The sequence below is a fragment of the Alexandromys fortis genome, unplaced genomic scaffold (genome assembly GCF_014885135.2).
Source record: "Alexandromys fortis isolate MF-2015 unplaced genomic scaffold, M_Fortis_MF-2015_v1.1 scaffold_8_9099976_23576923, whole genome shotgun sequence".
NCBI lineage: Eukaryota > Metazoa > Chordata > Mammalia > Rodentia > Cricetidae > Alexandromys > Alexandromys fortis.
This window is the reverse complement of record NW_026067899.1, coordinates 10751445-10769911: the sequence shown is the minus strand read 5'-3', so window position 1 is coordinate 10769911 and position 18467 is coordinate 10751445. Positions and strand designations below refer to the sequence as shown.

General features: G+C 42.0%; 1 protein-coding gene across 1 annotated transcript in view; it reads right to left on the bottom strand.

Moving 5' to 3' along the window:
- The window catches only part of Pla2r1 (phospholipase A2 receptor 1), a 99613-nt gene that overhangs the window by 44402 nt on the left and 36744 nt on the right, over positions 1-18467 (bottom strand). The window contains exons 7-10 of the mRNA XM_050121978.1: positions 15338-15495; positions 12591-12689; positions 11504-11616; positions 1771-1940 (exon numbers count right to left, since the gene is read on the bottom strand). Of these exons, the coding sequence (XP_049977935.1) occupies positions 1771-1940; positions 11504-11616; positions 12591-12689; positions 15338-15495 (540 nt within the window). The remainder of the gene's footprint in view (positions 1-1770; positions 1941-11503; positions 11617-12590; positions 12690-15337; positions 15496-18467) is intronic.

Here is an 18467-nt window from a genome sequence, read left to right as displayed (position 1 = left end):
CCACACACCCACACACCCACATTCACACACCACACACTCACACACCACACACACACACCACACACACATGCACCCTACACACACAACATTTGCTATCACTTTATGTGCATCTTTAAAAAGAAGAATTAAAAACCGGCCAAACTTGTCAAACCGTCGTCGTAGGTCTGCAGAGTTAGATGGGATGGAGAATGCTCTCACACCCCCTTCCCTGCCTCCTGCACATTGTCCCTCACTTTAGATAGCACATTTGTCACAAACGAGGAGCCTACAGTGACACATCGCAACCACCCAGAGCCCCTCCCGTCCCTGTTCGGTGTCTCATTCATATGGGAGAAAATGCAGGTCCGCATTTCTGTCATTTCCCTTGCAAGGCCAGGCCAACCGGCACTACGTCCTTCAATTTTTATCTATAAAAATAGCCCTCCTTCAATTTTAAAAGATAATTTTACAGAGAATAGGCCCTGAGTGGCCTCCCTCCCGCCTTTATCACCAGATTTCACAGAGTTTTCTCGCCTGCTGGTTCCTGAGAAGCCAGAAGTCGTTCTTATCTTTGCCCCAGCTCTTGGAAGGTGCTTTCTTACTCTGGCTCCTTTGTCTTTAATTTATCTGAAGTTTGAAAGTGACATGTGTAATCCTTAGTCATCTAGGATGTGAAATCAAAACTACTTTGAGATTTCATCTTCTACTGTCAGAATGGCTAAGATCCATGAAATAAACGACAGCTCGTGCTGGTGAGGGTGTGGGGTAGGAGGAACGCTGATCTACTGGTGGGAGCGCACACTTGTTCAGCCACTATGGAAATCAGTCTAACGGTTCTCAGAAGGATGGGGATCGATCTACCTCAAGATCCAGCTAAACCACTCTTGGGCATACACTCAAGGGATGGTTCATTCTATCACAGAGATACTTGCCCACCATGTCCAGTGCAGAGACTCATGATACCCAGAAACTGTAAACAATATAGATGTCCCTCAACAGAAGAATGGATAAATGTGATACATTTACCCAATGGAATCATGAAATTTGTAGGTAAATGAATGGAACTATAAAAAAAAAAATCATCCTGAGTGAGTGACCCAGGAAGACAAATATTATATGAATTTATATATAGATATTGACTGTTAAGTCAATTAAATCAATGAAAACCAAGCTACTGTCCACAGAACCACAGAGATTAGGCATAGAGAGAGGGAGCAGGGAACAGATAGATTTCCCTAAGAGAGGGAAATAGAATAGATAGTTATGAATAGAAGCCAGAGGTGAGGGGTGGGGCTGTAATGGACCCATCAAGCAGGAACGGGAAGGGGAGAGGAGGATGAGGGAGGGAATGCAGGGAAAGACAGCTAAAATTAAGGGCTATTTGAGGAGTAGTATGGAAGCTTAATACAGTAGAAGATTTGTAAAATATAAACATATATGGAGGCAATCTAGGTGAAATCTCCAAATACTAGGGGAGACAGACCCCATTATTGGACATTCTTGTCACCAAATGAAACTTCTAGTATCGGGAATGGGTTATATCTAGTTGAGTTGTGATCAAAGTTCCCCCATGGGAACCCCCAAACAACCCATACTGTTGTCAAGGTTATATATTGTTCTCCACACACTGATAGCAAGGTCCTATTGCTGAAGACAAACACCTGTAGAACTCATTGACCACGGAGAAGTTGAGTTGGTGCCTACCTAGAGCTTTCACCGCTGCACGTTAGTATTCTTGGGGCCAGGAAACAGGGGTGGGGGTGGGGTGAGCTGGTGTTGCAGGGGACTCACTGGGTTGATGTGTGTTCCAGTGCGTGTACTGCATCGGCTCAGGCCTCTGCCCCGCTGTCTTCCAAGTGTACTCTCCTGTGTTGTTTTGGTCCTGAAGAGCTATCCAAAAATAACTGTCTTTTGTTTTTGCCACACTGCTGATGAAACTGTTTATAAAAGCCTGTTCAAACCTTGAAAAAAAAAGAAAGCAAATTGTTATACAAGTTTCTGGATGATATAAAACATCATTAAAACATAATGAAGGGCACAGAATGGAACCGGAGTAAGCGGTTCTTGTTAACACAGCACAAGGAAGTACACAAGGACCCTAGTATTGCTAAAAGATGTTAAATGTCAGTGCAACTTCAGAAATATATGAGAGGAGAGAATGTGATTCCTGAAGACTTAATTATTGTAATTGTCCCAAGGGCCAGAGACCAGGTCTGTCTCTGCTCTGGGGCCAGGCATCTCTAGGAGAAAGATAGCTATTTGATATTTAGGCCGCACACCACACACTTTACCAGCATGAGTGTGGGCTAGAGGGGGCAGAGGGAGGACACTATGCTTCTCTGAATGTGCATTTTCTACCATGGAGTGCACGTGTGCCCTCCCCCTGCACTTGCTTAGGAAGGAAGTAAGTGGAGGAACAATTTTATGCCTCCCAAATCAGTCTGTTCACAGGCACATGGGGTCTTTGTCTTATTCAAATGTGTTCAAACGTGTGTTTTCACTGAAGATAGATTTTAACAAATCCAAGGCATTCCACTCACTAGCATTTTCCCCAAACAGTTGAATGAATTTGCTCCCAGTGATTGTTGGCCATGCTCTCTTTCAACTACAAATATTCCCAAAGCAGATGTAGACAACTTGTGCATACATGCTTATACACACACAAACACATACACACATACACACACACCTCTAACAAAGCACAAGTATCCAACTCAACTAGCATTGAATTAAAGCTTAGTTTGAAACTACTTTTAAAACACAAACTTAATAGGACTTCCAAATGGTGATGACTTCTGGCCATATCTGCTGAGTCAAAGGAAAACATAAGGCCTGGTAAAATTACCCAAAAAACCTCAGGAGAAAGTGCGTTGGACTTTTAACGTTCAATTTGAGATTCTTTTTATTGCATGCATTATTCACTTGCTACAGGGAACCAGCACAATGAGACCATTTGTAAAACAGAGGAGCCGCAAAGGGAATGGGGAGGGAATGATAGAGGAACAAAAGGTGACATTAAGATCCTAAGGGCCTCCCCAGTGAAGCCCTGAGATGCTCCCTGTGGCCGAGCATGCGGGTTTCATCAGACTCTAGAATTAGTTTCTGCAAATGTTCTACCAACAATCAAAATATTACACCTTTAAAACCAGAAAGGTTACTTCTAGCCACACCTCAGAGGCAGAACGTTACAGACGTGTATTTCCGAGGAAGGCACAGAAAGCTAAACATCATCTAGATGCAGTGGGAATTTTTCTTACTCTTTATTGGCTTGTGTGGCTACAGTGGAAGACCTGTTTTACTGATTCCCCTCTGCTCCCTAGGACTGCTGTGCTGCAGGCGGAACACCGCTAGTTAGTATGTTGCTGCTAAGACCAGGGCTGTGGCTGGTTCTTCCATTACTTTATCAAGGACTAGCAAGAAATGACTTTGTATACTTGGCCTTGGGCATCATCATTCATGGCAATAGTGCTTTTGTAACCTGTTGGTTACAGATTTATTCAGTCCACTCTGATTTGCTATTTTATCGCTCTTATTCTCTGAGACGATAGAAACCGACTTATCGATCTTCGTCTATTTTTATGACATGCATATGATATTCAAACATTAACATCTTCAAATAAAAAAAATCACTCAGGTTTCCTTGGTCTAATTTATAAGATGGTACCATTAGTAAAATAACTCAGCAAGTGTGTCTTTATTCTAAGCCAAACATACCCTCCTAGAGCTGTCTGGGAACTCCCCGTACATGATCTGGGGCAAGCTCTTGAGTATCTGTTTCCAGCTGGCAAAGAAGCAGTTTTATATTCTTTATCAGTTTCTGTCTGATTTCAAATTCTGGATGAAAAGCTCTGATTATGATAATACAGATGGTGTCTGTGAAGAGACACCATGGCGAAGGTGTCTCATAAACCAAAGCATTTAATCTGGGCTCATGGTCCAGAGGGTTAGAAGGCATGACCATCACGGTGGGGAGCTTGACAGCAGGCAGGCATGCTGCTAGAGCAGAACCTGAGATCTTACATATGGTGGGAGTGAGAGACAGAGAGACAGAGAGAGACAGAGAGACAGGGAATAATTGGGAACCACAATGGGCTGTTTCAAACTCACAGGCCACCTTCAGGGACACACCTCCTCTAACAAAGTCACACCTCCTCATCCTTCCCAAACAGTTCTCCCAACTGCAAACCAAACATTCAAATATAGGGACCAATAGGGATGATTCTCATTCAAACAGCCGCAGACAGTAACATTTTAAAGGTCTTTCTCACTCTGTGTTTTAGAATCATTTACAGAAGAGTTCAGATTTGTATGTCGCCTGGCCATTTTGTTTGAATTTCATGATGTTAAATGTTATCGTTTAGGAAAGGAATACCATTGTGTATATATAGTTTTATGTTATCCTTTGAATCAGGAGAGGTGGAGAGTATGCTATGTGGAGAGAATTAAGTGAAGTAAAGATTCTATGAAGTTTTAAAGCATTCAGCAAAGTTGCAGGATACAAATCTCACATTAAAAAGAAAGTCTTTCTTATCTTTAACAACACAAAAAGGAAGCTAAGATAAGAAGTCCATTCACCATAATACCAAAAAGAATGAGATACTTAGGAATAAACCCAAATAAGAAACAAAAAGGACTGAATAACAAATTGCAAGATGCTAATTAAAAAATATCAACGATGCCTGGTGGTGGTGCACCTCTTTTTTATTATTTTATTGAGCTCTACATTTTTCTCTGCTCCCCTCCCTGCCTCTCCCCTCTCCTTCAACCCTCTCCCAAGGTTCCCATGCTCCCAATTTACTCAGGAGATCTGTCTTTTTCTACTTCCCATGTAAATTAGATCTATGTAAATCTTTCTTAGGGTCCTCATTGTTGCCTAGGTTCTCTGGGATTGTGAATTGTAGGATGGTTTTCTTTGCTTTATGTTTAAAAACCACTTATGAGTGAGTGCATATGATAATCGTCTTTTTGGGTCTAGGCTACCTCACTCAATATGATGTTTTCTAGCTCCATCCATTTGCCTACAAATTTCAAGATGTCATTGTTTTTTCTGCTGTGCAGTACTCCATTGTGTAAATGTAGGTGGTGCACATCTTTAATCCCAGCACTCAGGAGGCAAAGGCAGGCAGATCTCTGAGTTTAAGGCCAGCCTGGTCTATCAAACGAGTTCCAGGGCAGCTAGGGATACACAGAGAAACCCTGTCTTGAAAAGCAAAGCAAGCAAACAAACAAAATCACAGACAAAAACCTCACAAAGATACAAAATGAAAATGAATGGAAAGACATTCCACATTTATAGCTGAGAAAAGTTACTATTACCACTACCATAGTAGACTATATATTCAATTCAATCACTGAAAATGTCAGCGATCTGCTTTTGCAGGATGCAAAATTAATTATAAAATCTATGGAGAAATTAAAGATCTTGAATTGTCAAAATGACCATGAAAAAAAGAACAAAGTTGGATGTCTCGGATTTTTTTTTTTTTTAATTTCAAAACTTGCATTTCAGGACTATGGTAATCAAAGCAGTGTTATACTGATGTAAGACAGACATACAGACCAGTGGGATAAACTGGAAATAGCCACAAAAATAAAAGCTTGCATATATGATCAAATAATTTCCAACAGATCTACTGAGAACATTGGCCAGTCCTTTCAACAAGTGGTTCTGGGAAACCTGAATATACATTTGCAAAACAGGACCCTTTCCTTATACTGTGTTAAAATATGAACCCAGAGTATACCAAAGATCTAAACGTGAAGCTAAAATTGTTAAATTCTTGGGATAAAACATATGGGGAAGGTTTCATGACATTGAATTTGGTAATGGTTTTCGAATCTGACACCAAAGAACAGGCAATGAAATAACAGACAAATTGGGATTTATCAAAACACAAGCTTTTGGGCATCAAAGATAAAAAGATGCAAAAAGTAAAAAGGCAATCACAAAATGAAGAAATATTTTAAATCATGTATCAGGTATAGCTTTAATAAACAGAATACATCAAGAACTCCTATAATTCAACAGTAAATACCCTAAGATTGAAAAGGGCCAAGGGCTTAAATAGAAGTTTCACTAACAAATATGTACAGTGGCCAAAAAGCACATTAGGAAGTGTCGAACACTGGTAATCACCAAGAGAAATAAAAATAACAATCACTGTTACCATGGAATACTATGGCATACTCGGGAAGCTAGTCTCAAAACAAAACAAAGGAAAGCCAGGATAGAATAAGAAGTAAAGTCTGAATGCGGAGAGACGGGAGTCCTGTGTGTGCTGGTGGGGGCATGACCAATATGTAAAGCAATTTCACAGCTCCTCAACAGGAGTTATTAAAGATGAAATCATCACGTGATTCAACAATCTCCCTTCTGAGTATATCCTTGAAGGATTGAAACCAAGGACTTAAATTTGCATATTCATTTAAAGTAGCATGTTCCCAGTAGTCGGAGGATGGAAGCAACCCAAATATCTACTGACAGGTAAGTTGGAAAACACGAAGCGTGTACAAACGATAGGATATTAACCAGGCTTATAAAGGAGGGAAAGTCTGGCAGTGGATGCACTGCACTAAGTGAAAGGAGCCAGCTACAGCGACACACATAGAAGACGGTCCTGTTTATATCTGGTCCCTTAAATAGTCAAAGTTCTAGAGAATAAAAACAGAAAGCTGCTCATCAGGAGGTGGGGTGTGTGTGTGTGTGTGTGTGTGTGTGTGTGTGTGTGTGTGTGGAGAATTTCTGAATCAGTACGGAATTTTCAGTATGAGAAGAAGAACCATGTTCCAGAGATAGATGGCGCTGGCGGAGGCACAGCAGTGTGAATGCATTTAAGACCACTGATGCTCTCTTAAAGTGGTGACAGTGGCACATTTTATTTCATGATTATTTTACCATATTAATTCAAATTGCATTTAGGGGAAAATGGCTTTTCTAAACAGGACACTGAGAGAGATACGGCATTGTATGTCTTTTTGGGCAAATTTACAAAATCAAGTGGCACTGGTGTTATTTTGTACAAAACTTTTCATGGCTGATTGACTCATGGTTCATTGACTTCGTTATTGAGCGTATAGACAGCACTCTGTGGTATCATTGTAATTCAGTTTTTGCATCCTGCTATCTGGAAGCAAAGGGCCAGTCCAGAAGAAGTTTTTCTTTCTTCCTTCTTTAAACAGTAATCCAGTAAATCAAAATCTGTTACTCAGAAAGGGGGCTCTGCTCTTCTCCCCTCTCTATCCCACAGTGCCATTAAAAAGTCCTAAACCAGAAGTAGTCGCCTTAAAACAAAAGAAATGTGTAATTTGCAGCAGGTGGTTTTAATTGCACCCATCAAACCTGCCACTCTGTTGTGCAGACAGTGGAAAAACCAATTAACAAGTAACTACCAGCCTAGGTGCTCAGAGTGACAGGAGGGTCCGTAACGCAAACAAAAAATCGGTAATGGAAGCAGATGATCCCTAAGCCTGTTAGTGGGTCTCCCGGGTTTGAGAAGACCCCCTTTGCAGGGGTTCACTCTCTTGATATCTACTCATAATAGTACTCGAAGTTCTAGATAAAACAATAAGACAACAAAAGGAGATCAAGGGGATATAAATTGGAGAAGTCAAAGTATTGCTATTTGTAGCTGACATGATGGTATCCATAAGCCATCCCAGATATTCTACCATGGGACTCCTACAGCTGATAAACATCTTTGGCAAAGTGGTTGGATACAAGATTAACTAAAAAAAAAATCAGTAGCCCTCTTACAAGTGATAAAAGAACTGAGAAATAAATCAGGGAAACAACCCCCTTCACTATAGCCACATATAATATAAAATATCTTGGTGTAACTCTAGCCAAGCAAGTGGAAGACCTGTATAACAAGAACTTCAAGTCTTTGAAGAAAGAAATTGGAGAAGCTACCAGAAGATGCAAAACTCTCCCATGATCATGAATCAGTAGGGTTAACACAGTAAAAATGACCATTGTACCAAACCAATCTACAGATTCAATGCAATTCCCATCAAGATTCCCACACAAGTCTTTACAGACCTTGAAAGAACAATACTCAACTTCATATGTAAAAACAAAATCCCCATGATCACTAACATTCGTGTACAATAAAAGAACTGTGGGAGGCATCACCACCCCTGATCTCAAACTCTACTACAGAGCTGTAGTAATAAAAACAGCCTGGCATTGACATAAAAACAGACAATTGATCATTGGGATGAATAAAAAAGACGTAAATCCACACATGTATGGACACTTGGTTTTTGACAAAGAAGCCAAAATTGTACAATGGAGAAAAGAAAGCATCTTCAACAAACGGTGCTGGCGCAACTGGATGTTGGCACGTAGGAAACAGATCCATATATATCATTCTGCACAAAACTCAAGTCCAAGTGGATCAAAACCTCAACATACTAGGTATACTGAACCTGATAGGAGAGAAAGTGGGAAGTAGCCTTGAACGCATTGGCTCAGGAGACTATTTCCTGAATATAACATCGGCAGTGCAGACACTTAGATTGACAATTAATAACGAGACCCACGAAACTGAAAAGCTTCTATAAAGCAAAGGGTGCTGTCAATAGGACAAAACGGCAGCCTACAGAATGGGAAAAGATTTTCACCAACCCCATATCCTACAGAAGGCTGATTTCCAAAATACATAAAGAACTTAAGAAACTTGGCATCAAAAAAACCGAGTAATCCAATTTAAAAATGGGGTACAGAACTAAACAGAGAATTCTCAACAGAAGACTCAAATGGCAGAGAAATGCTCTAAAAAGTGCTCAACATCCTTAGCCATCATGAAAATACAAATCAAAATGACTCTGAGATTCTATCTTACACCTGTCAGAGTGGCTAAGATCAAAAGCACAAACAACAGCTTGTGCTAAAGAGGATGTGGGGTAAAGGTAACATTCCTTTATTGGTGGTAGGAGCGCAAACTTGTAAGGCCACTTTGGAAATCAATATGGTGGTTTCTCAGAAAATTGAGAATCAATTTCAAGATCAAGTAATACTACTCCTGGGCATATACACAAAGGATGCTCAATTATACTACAAACACACTTGCTCAGTTATGTACATAGCAGCTGTTTTTGTTTTTGTTCTTGTTTTTTGAGAGAGGGTTTCCTCTGTAGCTTTGGAACCTGTCCTGGAACTAGCTTTTGTAGACCAGGCTGGCCTTGAACTCACAGAGATCCGCCTCTCTCTGCCTCCCACAATCTGGGATTAAAGGTGTGTACCACTGTCACCCTGCATAACAGCTTTATTTGTAATAGTCAGAAACTGGAAACAACCTAGATGCCCCTCAACCTAAGAACAGATAAAGAAAATTTGGTACCTATGCACAATGGAGTATTAATCAGCTGTTAAAAACAATGACATCAGGAAATTTGAAGGCAAGCGGTTAGAACTAGAAAAAAATCATCCTGAGTGAGGTGACCCAGACCCAGAAAGACACACATAATACACACCCACTCATAATTGGATATTAACTGTATGGTGAAGGATAACCATGCTATAATCCACAGACTCAGAAAGGCTAGGTAACAAGGAGGGTCTAAGGTGGGATGCATGGATCTCCTTGGAACAGGGAAATAGAGAAGATCTTCCCAGTGGACTAGGGGAGGGTGGGGATGGAAGGGAATCGGATTGGGGGTGGGTGGAGAGGTTGAGTGCTGAAAGAGATGACTGGAAAAGGGGGCTAAGAGCTCTTCAGGGACATGCAGAAACCTGATACAAGGGAAACTTCCACGAACCTACAAGGGTGGCCCCAACTAAGACTCCAAGCAATAGCGGCTATGTAACCTGCATTGTCCATCTCCTGTGATCAGATTGGTGACTACCCCAATTGTCTTTAAAAAGGGCCTTCATTCAGTAACTGAGCGAAGTAGAGGCACTGACCCACAGTCAGACATTAGGCCTAGCTCAGGGAACCCTGCTGAAGAGAAGGTGAAAGGATTGTAGGAGCCAAAGGGGTCAAGGGCATCACAAGAAAGCCCACAGAAACAACCATCTGGCTCATAGGAAGTCACAGAGTCTGAATCAACAACCAGGGAGGCTGCGTGGGACCAACCTAAGCCCTCTACACATATTTGACAGTTGTGTAGCTTGGTCTATTTGTGGGACTCCTACCAATGGGAGCAGGGGCTGTCCCTAGTGATTTAGCTGGCTCTTGGAAACCTAGTCCTCCCACACAATTGCCTTTCCCAGCCTAAACACAAAGGAATGTGTTTAGTCTTAATGCAACTTGATATACCATGCTTTGTTGATACCCATGGGAGGCCTGCCCTTTTCTGGACAGAAAGAGAAAAGGAATTGATGCTGGTTTGGGGGCAGTACATGAAAGGGAGGGGAGGGGAGGTAATGGGAAGAGAGGAGAGAGGGGAAAGAAATAAATAATTTAAAAGAGAAAGAAAGCAAGCAAGTTGAGCAAGCCACGAGGAGAAAGCCAGTAAGCAGCTTTCGTCCATGGCTGCTGCATCAGCTCCTGCCTCCAGGTTTCCCAGTTGGTTTGAGTTCCTGTCCTGACTTCCTTCAGTGATGAACTTCAACGTGGAAGTGTAAGCCACATAAACCCTTTCCTCCCCAAGCTGCTTTTGGTCCTGTTGTTTCGTCACAGCAATAGTAACCCTAACTAAGACATGGCTGAGATTAAAGTAAAACAAAACACCAAACGTGATGCTCTGCTTTGGAGTCTAACTACTCCTAAGGGTTAGCTGCTAAATATAGTTTGTTAAAGCAACAAACAGACAAAAAAAATTTATAGTATCTTCTTGTATCCAGTGTGGAGGAAATGAAGCATTCTGTCCTCAGAAACTAACAGTTGCATGAGGTCCCAAAGGTAGACTATGAGGGATTTGCACCTTAGCAGATCTGTGCCTCGGTTTGGGTCCCATTGGCACTGCGAGCAACCTGCAGGGCTACTTTGGCCTTGCCCAATTCTGTTACTCCTCTTGCTGCACTTGTTCCACTTATGTAAGGTTCTACGTCTTCAGTTCTGTGTCACAAAAGGTACAGTCACGCCACCTTTATTTCTTTAAAAAGCATGTCGGTGTTAAATACGATATCCTCCCTAACATTGGTGGTTAATAAGTAATTTTCTAATAAAAATGGACTTGATTATAATTTTTTTGGCATGGTCAGATAATGTGTGAGAAGTAATTACCACTGTGGGCATGTGGCAGGGTGAGTGCCCTCTGCCAGCCAAGCCTCTGCCAAGCACTGTTCAAAGACACTGTCTCCTCATTACAAACAGAAGACAAAGCCCAAATATAGCTGTCTGTAATAACAAAGCTGGAGAAGCTACAGATGTCTCGGACAGTAAGGGCCACCTGAAGTTTTGCCATTTGTCATTTAAAAATCAAGCTAGAAACAGCACCAGATTTTAATTCACCTCAATAAATACTCAATCACTTCCTCTTCTACTATGAACCCACTTTCCATGTAGACAGGCTCTGCTGACAGACTCTTGTCCTTACAAAGCCCCTGGCAGAGCAGTCAGGTCAGAGAGTTTGCACTCACCTGCTGGTAACGGTCAGGAGGGCAGGATGGCAATGATACCCATTGGACGCCTCCTCAAAGTTTCTCAGGACGGTGTCGATTTTGTAACAAAATTTGCCATGCCTCTCCCACCCCTTAAAGAAAGAAAAAGAGGACATGACCTGGTTTAGTTAAGGCCAAGAGAGCCCTCCCCTCCCTGCACCGCTTTCTCTTCTGACTCGATGAAATTCTTCTTCTTTTCCTGTCACTCAGGTCCTGAACTCAGGACCTTTGGAAGAGCAGGCAGTGCTCTTAACCTCTGAGCCATCTCTCCAGCGCCCGATTTCTTTTTTTATGTTTCAAAAAATGCAACCAACTTCAAAACTTAAACACAACTGAAAAAAGGGGGAAGACACTAAAAAAAAAAAAAAACAGAACAAAACGAAACAGGCGGGATACTCACTCAAGAGCTACCCTTCTCTCCCTTCTTCAAACTCACAGAGTTCCTTTCAAAGGGCTGCGACGTTTGGGTAAAAATAGAGTATTGGCCATGGAGGGAGGACACTCATTTGTTTGAATTCTGACTTCCTCACTAAGCCACTTTATTTTTTAAGTGATGAATGCATTATTTAAGAAACATAAGAAACGTAATTTAAGAAACATAATATAAGAAATTACAATTTTAAGAAATATTAGCAACATAATATAAGAAATTATTGTTTTAAGAAATAGAAGAAACACAATCTCTCCACATCTAGTTCTGCCATCTGCGAAGTGGGGATAAGAGTAGTGTTCATGGCTTCCCAGAGATCAAAGGAGAAAAATGAGGGAAAGACCTTGAGTAGAGACAGCAAACTTGGAGGTACAGCCAAGCCAGGTCTAGGTAGTGGGGAGCATTAGGGAATTTTCAGTTTGATTTCGCATCCGCTGTGTGGTTCTTAGGGACTTAAGTAGAGTTACTAACCAGTGAATCGGCTGGGCACATCCTGAAGCTTTCTGGTGTCCCCCAGGTGCTATCTGATTAGTAAGGGAAAAGTCCCACCCAGAAGGGATCCCCGATAATCCACGGCGGGCACATTCTTCTAGCTCTGTAGTCCGGGTACCCAGTTGCCCTGTTCGCCATGCTTACCTCTGGACATTCTGATTCGTCATCATCAAGGACTTGTCCTGCTCTTTTACAAACGGAAGAGAGTCTTTCTTGGCAGCCTTTTACTTTCCAGAGTCCCTCCTAAAGGGAAAAGAGTCACAGGATGAGCGAGAGGGTTCCGAGGATGCTGTTGGGTCGCAGTGTTAGTCAGGAGCCAGGCTGCGACTAGCAAGCGCTCTCAGTGGGGTGGTCGTCCAGAACCCTGCCTGATCCATCACTCAGTAGCCTGGTGACAGCTCTGCCTGTGGCAGTGCGAACGCGGTCCAGAGCTGGGTGGACCTGAGCGAGGAGGAATTTGGTTGCTGCTAGACATTCCTGGAAGCTACCACCAAAATTCATTCCAAAATTCCAAAATGCGGGGCCAAAATTCATGTTCGACTCCAACGTCTTTCCTTACTCAGCTTTCTCTTTAATTCATCAAATGTATTTAGTTTTTGAGAGTGGGTCTCGCTATGCAGTTACAGACTACAATTGCTTCAGTCCAGTAATCTTTCTGTTTTGGCTTCCCAAGTACTAGGGCCAGAATTACAGACATACCAGGGCCCAACTAGTTTCTTCCCTCCCTCCCTCCCTCCCTCCCTCCCTCCCTCCCTCCCTCCCCCCTTTTCCCCATCTCTTTCTCTCCCTCATTCCTTCTTTTCTTTCTTGTTTGATATGTGTGTGGTGAACATACATGTGTTGGGGGGAGGTGAATGTGCACGTGTGTGTGTGTGTGTGCGCGCATGTGTGTGTGTAAACCAGAAGTTGACAGAGTGTCATTCTCAATTGTTTTCCACCTTATTCTTTTTTAAACCATTTTTCTCTTTTTTCTTTTTTTTCTTGATTTTTATTGAGCTCTACATTTTTTCTGCTCCCTTCCCTGCCTCTCCCCTCCCCCTACAACCCTCCCCCAAGGTCCCCATGCTCCCAAGTTACTCAGGAGATCTTGTCTTTTTCTACTTTCTACTTCCCATGTAGATTAGATCTATTTATGTCTCAGAGTCCTCACTGTTGTCTAGGTTCTCTGGGATTGTGATTTGTAGACTGGTTTTCTTTGCTTTATGTTTAAAAACCACCTATGAGTGAGTACATGTGATAATTGTCTTTCTGTGTCTGGGTTGCCTCACTCAAAATAATGTTTTCTAGTGTAAAGAGGCTGAATATGGTCAAAGTGTGTGCTACACTTGGACAAACATGTCACTGTAACCCCATTACTGTGTACAATGAATATACACTAATTAAAACAATCCCTATCCAAATGTTAGCTTTTGTTCTATAAATATGGTAAGTGAAACAATCACACCAGGCAATAGGAAATGAAGGTCATCTTAACTATATATAAAACCAGTGATTCAAAAAACCATCAGCTCCTGAAACTGCGCTGGGTTTCAGCAGAGCTAGATTCACAACAGACATCTAAAGAGATCACTGTGGCTTCCTCCCTGAATGCCACTCAGACACACATTGGTAGCATGTATAATTATGAATGCGCATGTTTCTGCGAGTCTCAAAAGTAAGTGCTTTGAAATTTTTTCATGTTTGGTTGGCACAATTACTTTGTCAAGCTACTTAAGTAGCATTTAATGAGCTGTTTCTTGGGGGTGCTCGACACAACATCCTGTGCTTAGAAAGAATGAAGACCCCTCGCAAGCCCTCCAGCCCCCCTTAAACTCAGCCAGTGCTCCACAGCTGTTTGAGCAGAGAGGGGATATTTGCTTAAAATGTCTAATAAACATTCAGATGGCTTGGACTTAAGACTAATTCTGCATAATCTGATGCCTCAGAGAAGTGGGAGACGGCAGCCGGAGAATGTGCATAACACTAACGTCACTGGCTCCACCCATTCGTGTGAGAGCGAGATCTGCCACCGATCCACGGTCTTCTAAAAGGTTCCACATCCTGCACAATCGTTTGCATTTTACAAAGCTAACGGAGCTTCAAAACTCTCACTCTCCAGTGTCCTCCAGCCTTCATCGTCCCTCGCTCTGCACCAGGATGGTCGGCCCCACCACTGTCTACCAAAATGGTGTTTGTTCAAGTAAAACAACAACAACAACAAAAGACCTGCATCTGAGTCTCCTCCTCTAATTTAGCTAACAATGAATCTTGTTATTTGAAACATCTGATCCTCTTCTATCTCCTCTCCTCTCCTCTCCTCTCCTCTCCTCTCCTCTCCTCTCCTCTCCTCTGCACAGCCTCCACCCTAGGCTACCCATGGAACAGCCACCCAATTGTTTCTCTGCTATTCTGTCCCCTCCAAACCATTCTGTATGCTATGACCACAGTTATTTTCCAAGTCATGTTTTCCCTCTGTTGCCCTTGGAGTACTCTGATGGCTCCTGTACCTTGGTTCACCAGCCAGGAATTTTGTATTCCCTTGTCCCTTCTATCATCTCCTTACTACCCCGTCATCTGTTTGGCTATTGACGAGGGGCAAGCCTTTGTCTACCTTTGTGTCTTTCTGAGAACCATTTTTGTCTGTTGTGTAAGGGCTTTTTTTTTTTTTTTGAAGTCACAGCTTAAACATCTTCTGTTCAAAAAGCCATCCCCCACATGTCCTGTCTGAAGCACCTGCTCTAATCCAAGCTTTGCCCCTCTTTCCTCAGAGTAACAACCTTAGCCTTACCGTGTGTAAGGTAGCCCCGTGAGGAGCAGGCACTGCCTCTCTCCGTCTCTATTATGACACAAGATCCTGGCCTGTGTGGTTCTCAGTGTCAGAGCCACAAAACGGATCAAATGAACCAACTTACAGCTTGCTCTGCTGAGACGCACAGTTGGCTTCTCTTGGGAAAAATCCGAGGCTCAAGAGGGTGCCAGTTAGTTAAGACGACAGAGGAGCCAGTGGACCATCTAAAGGAGGCTGGAGTTCTATTGCTACTCAAACCAATCCATGTTTCTGATGCATTTCCTGTAAGAAATAAATGTAAATTATTTGTAAGGTATTCTATGTATATTTTTATGACACACTAAGCTATCAGTAAGATATACCCTTTCACGTGTGATAAATCTTGTTTGAATCACATTATGATAAACCTCTCTAGGCCTCTTTCCCCACTAATATCCAGGTTTGCTCAATTTAGGCCTTCCAACGTTAGCTAAAGCCAAAGCAAGCACTGGCCAGAGCAAGTACGGGACTCTAGCTCCTTCTCTATGTTCAAAGTGACCTAAAATGTCTAGTTTTGTGCCTTCAGAAAAGGAAAAATGAAGAGGTTAATTGGATTTTGAAAGGGGAACATTAAAAACATCAACAGAACTCTTCACTGTAGTGTAACATGAACGTTTTTTCTGCTCTCCTTCCACCTCAGCCCAGCACAATAAAACAAGCAGAAACTCTCCTAGACGTTAACACAGAACAGTGGGTTGCTGGAAAAGCAAATGAAGCCTCACAGCCGGGAAGCAGTGAGAAAAGCTAGGTAGCAGAGAGATGCTCAAGTGTCCTTGTTGATACAGGGGACACTGCAGGATTCTTTTAATCCCAAATGCAAAGGATTAGGGGAAAGCACATAGAAGTATTTGTGTTTGCAAACTAAAACCTAACATCTCAAAGGTCACCACATAGAGCTGAGGGATTTTTTTTTGTTTTTTGTTTTTTGTTTTTGTTTTGCTTTTAAACACTGAAAAATGAAATCAATAATGTCTAGGATTTTTAGGAAGACTTCATGGCTAATGTATGTCATGGGACAAGGGTGGGTGGGGCCTGGCTTGCTCTGAAGAATTGAAGATGGGAGGCCCAGAAGCCTAGAACCTCTGAGTACGACACACAGCCTGAAAAACACCAAGCCAAAAGAAGTTACTTAAATTATTTACTGAAGTAATTCCCTTTATGAGAGCATAGCACACTGTGGCTAGCCAGTGGCCATAAAGCTAATTTACAGCTTTAGAGTTTGCATAGAAAATCTTAGGATTGACTTTTTTCTTTTCTTTGATGTCCTTAATATTCTTCTCTTTTCTTTCCTTTCCTTTTTTCCCTCTTCCTTTCCCTTCCTCTTCCTTCTTCCTTCCCTCCCTTCCTCCCTCTCTTCCTTTCTTTTTTCTGTTTATTTGGAGACAGGGTTTCCCTGTGTGTATCGCTGCCTGTCCTGAAACTCACTTTGTAGACCAGGCTGGCCTTGAACTCACAGAGATCCTCCTGTCTCTGCCTCCTGAGTGCTGGGATTAAAGGATGAGCCATCGCCATCTGGCAAGGAATGACTTGTATGACATCTACTTCTTAAGATTTTTTTAAATTTAAATTTTTAATTGTTTTGAGACTTTAATGTGTGGGCACTATGTTTACATAACTTCTACCCCCTCCTCTCCTTCTCCATCCTGTGTCCCACTGCACCCCTTCTCAAACTCATGATCCCTTCTTCTTTAATTATTTTGCTACACATATATGCACATAATCTATTGTCTAGTTAGTGTTGCTCGCATGTATGTGTGTTTAGGGCTGACTACTTGGGATTGAATAACCTATCAGGGGGCTCGTCCCCAGAGAGAACTGGCTCTTCCTTTCTCTGTAGCTTAATTGGCTGTAAGTCTTCTTCTAGGGGTAGGGTCCCGTGAGATTTCCCTCATCTACATTGGCACGTCATGGGCGCTGTCATTACTCAGGTCTTGTTTAGTCAATTGTATTGTTAGGATTTCATGGGTGCCACTTCCCTATTATGTCTAGAAGATGCTACCTCACACCAGGCTTCCTGGTCATCTGGCTCTCACAATATTTCTCTGTATGGGTTGTATGGCACAGCCATATCTGATGGGAACAGCAAAAGTCATAAAGCCAGCACAGTTGATGGACAACCATCCAGCAAAGCCGAGCCGCATGATAGCTACTGTGGCACCTTTGGTTTTTATCTCTACCTGTTGCAACCTGGGGAGACTTTTAATATTTGCACAATTTGGGGATATTGGATTGGTGGAAAAATTTCTTGTGAATCATTTATGCCTCCTCCTAGGAATGCTGCTTCTAAGCTTCCCCCAGACAGTCCCGAACATACTATTACCCTGAGAACAGGCTGCCATATGCCTCTAGATTCTTAAAACCTGGGTCATGGCGTTAACGAGTAAGAATGATTATAAAAGATAACCCCGTCTATCAATGATTACCAATGTTTATCAGTGATGACAAAACTTGAGGGAAAATGATTGGCAATGATAACTCTGCTCTGTCATAGTTTATTCATGATGACTAACAGATGAGCAAAAGTGAAATACATGTCCAAAGCCAAAAGTGATGTGATCTCTGTTTCGGAACAACATGAATGTATTCCTGCTTACTAAATTCTGTATAAATTAAGAAGCACTCTGGCTGCCAGTCAGTCAGGGTGCAAGATTCTCCTGCCCATCATAGCCTGGCTCCCTCCCTCCCTCGTCCACTCCTTACATCCCCTGCTGGGACCTGCATCTTCACTAGGGATGTGCATTCTCCCCGTCCATCTCTCCTAAAATGAAATTAAGAAGTGTCCCGTGTTTGAATCCTCCCATCACTGCTCTTACATCCATCCATCTTCAGACCCTGCCCTCATCTGGAGCTGGACTCCGGCAGTTGTATGTGCACCAATGGGAGTAGGACCCTGCCCCCATGGTCAGTTGTTACCTCTTAAGATTTAAAAAAATGTATCTAATTTATTTGGCAAATGTGAGAACTTCACTTAGCTTCTGAATATGACTTGTGGATTTCTGGATTTTTTTAGAAATTCTGAATATCTATTTATGAATATATATTCCATATCTACTCATATATATACTATATACACACCATAAATATATAATATATATACCATATACACACCATAAATATATAATATACATACTACATACACACCATAAATATATAATATATATACTACATACACACCATAAATATATAATATATATACTACATACACACCATAAATA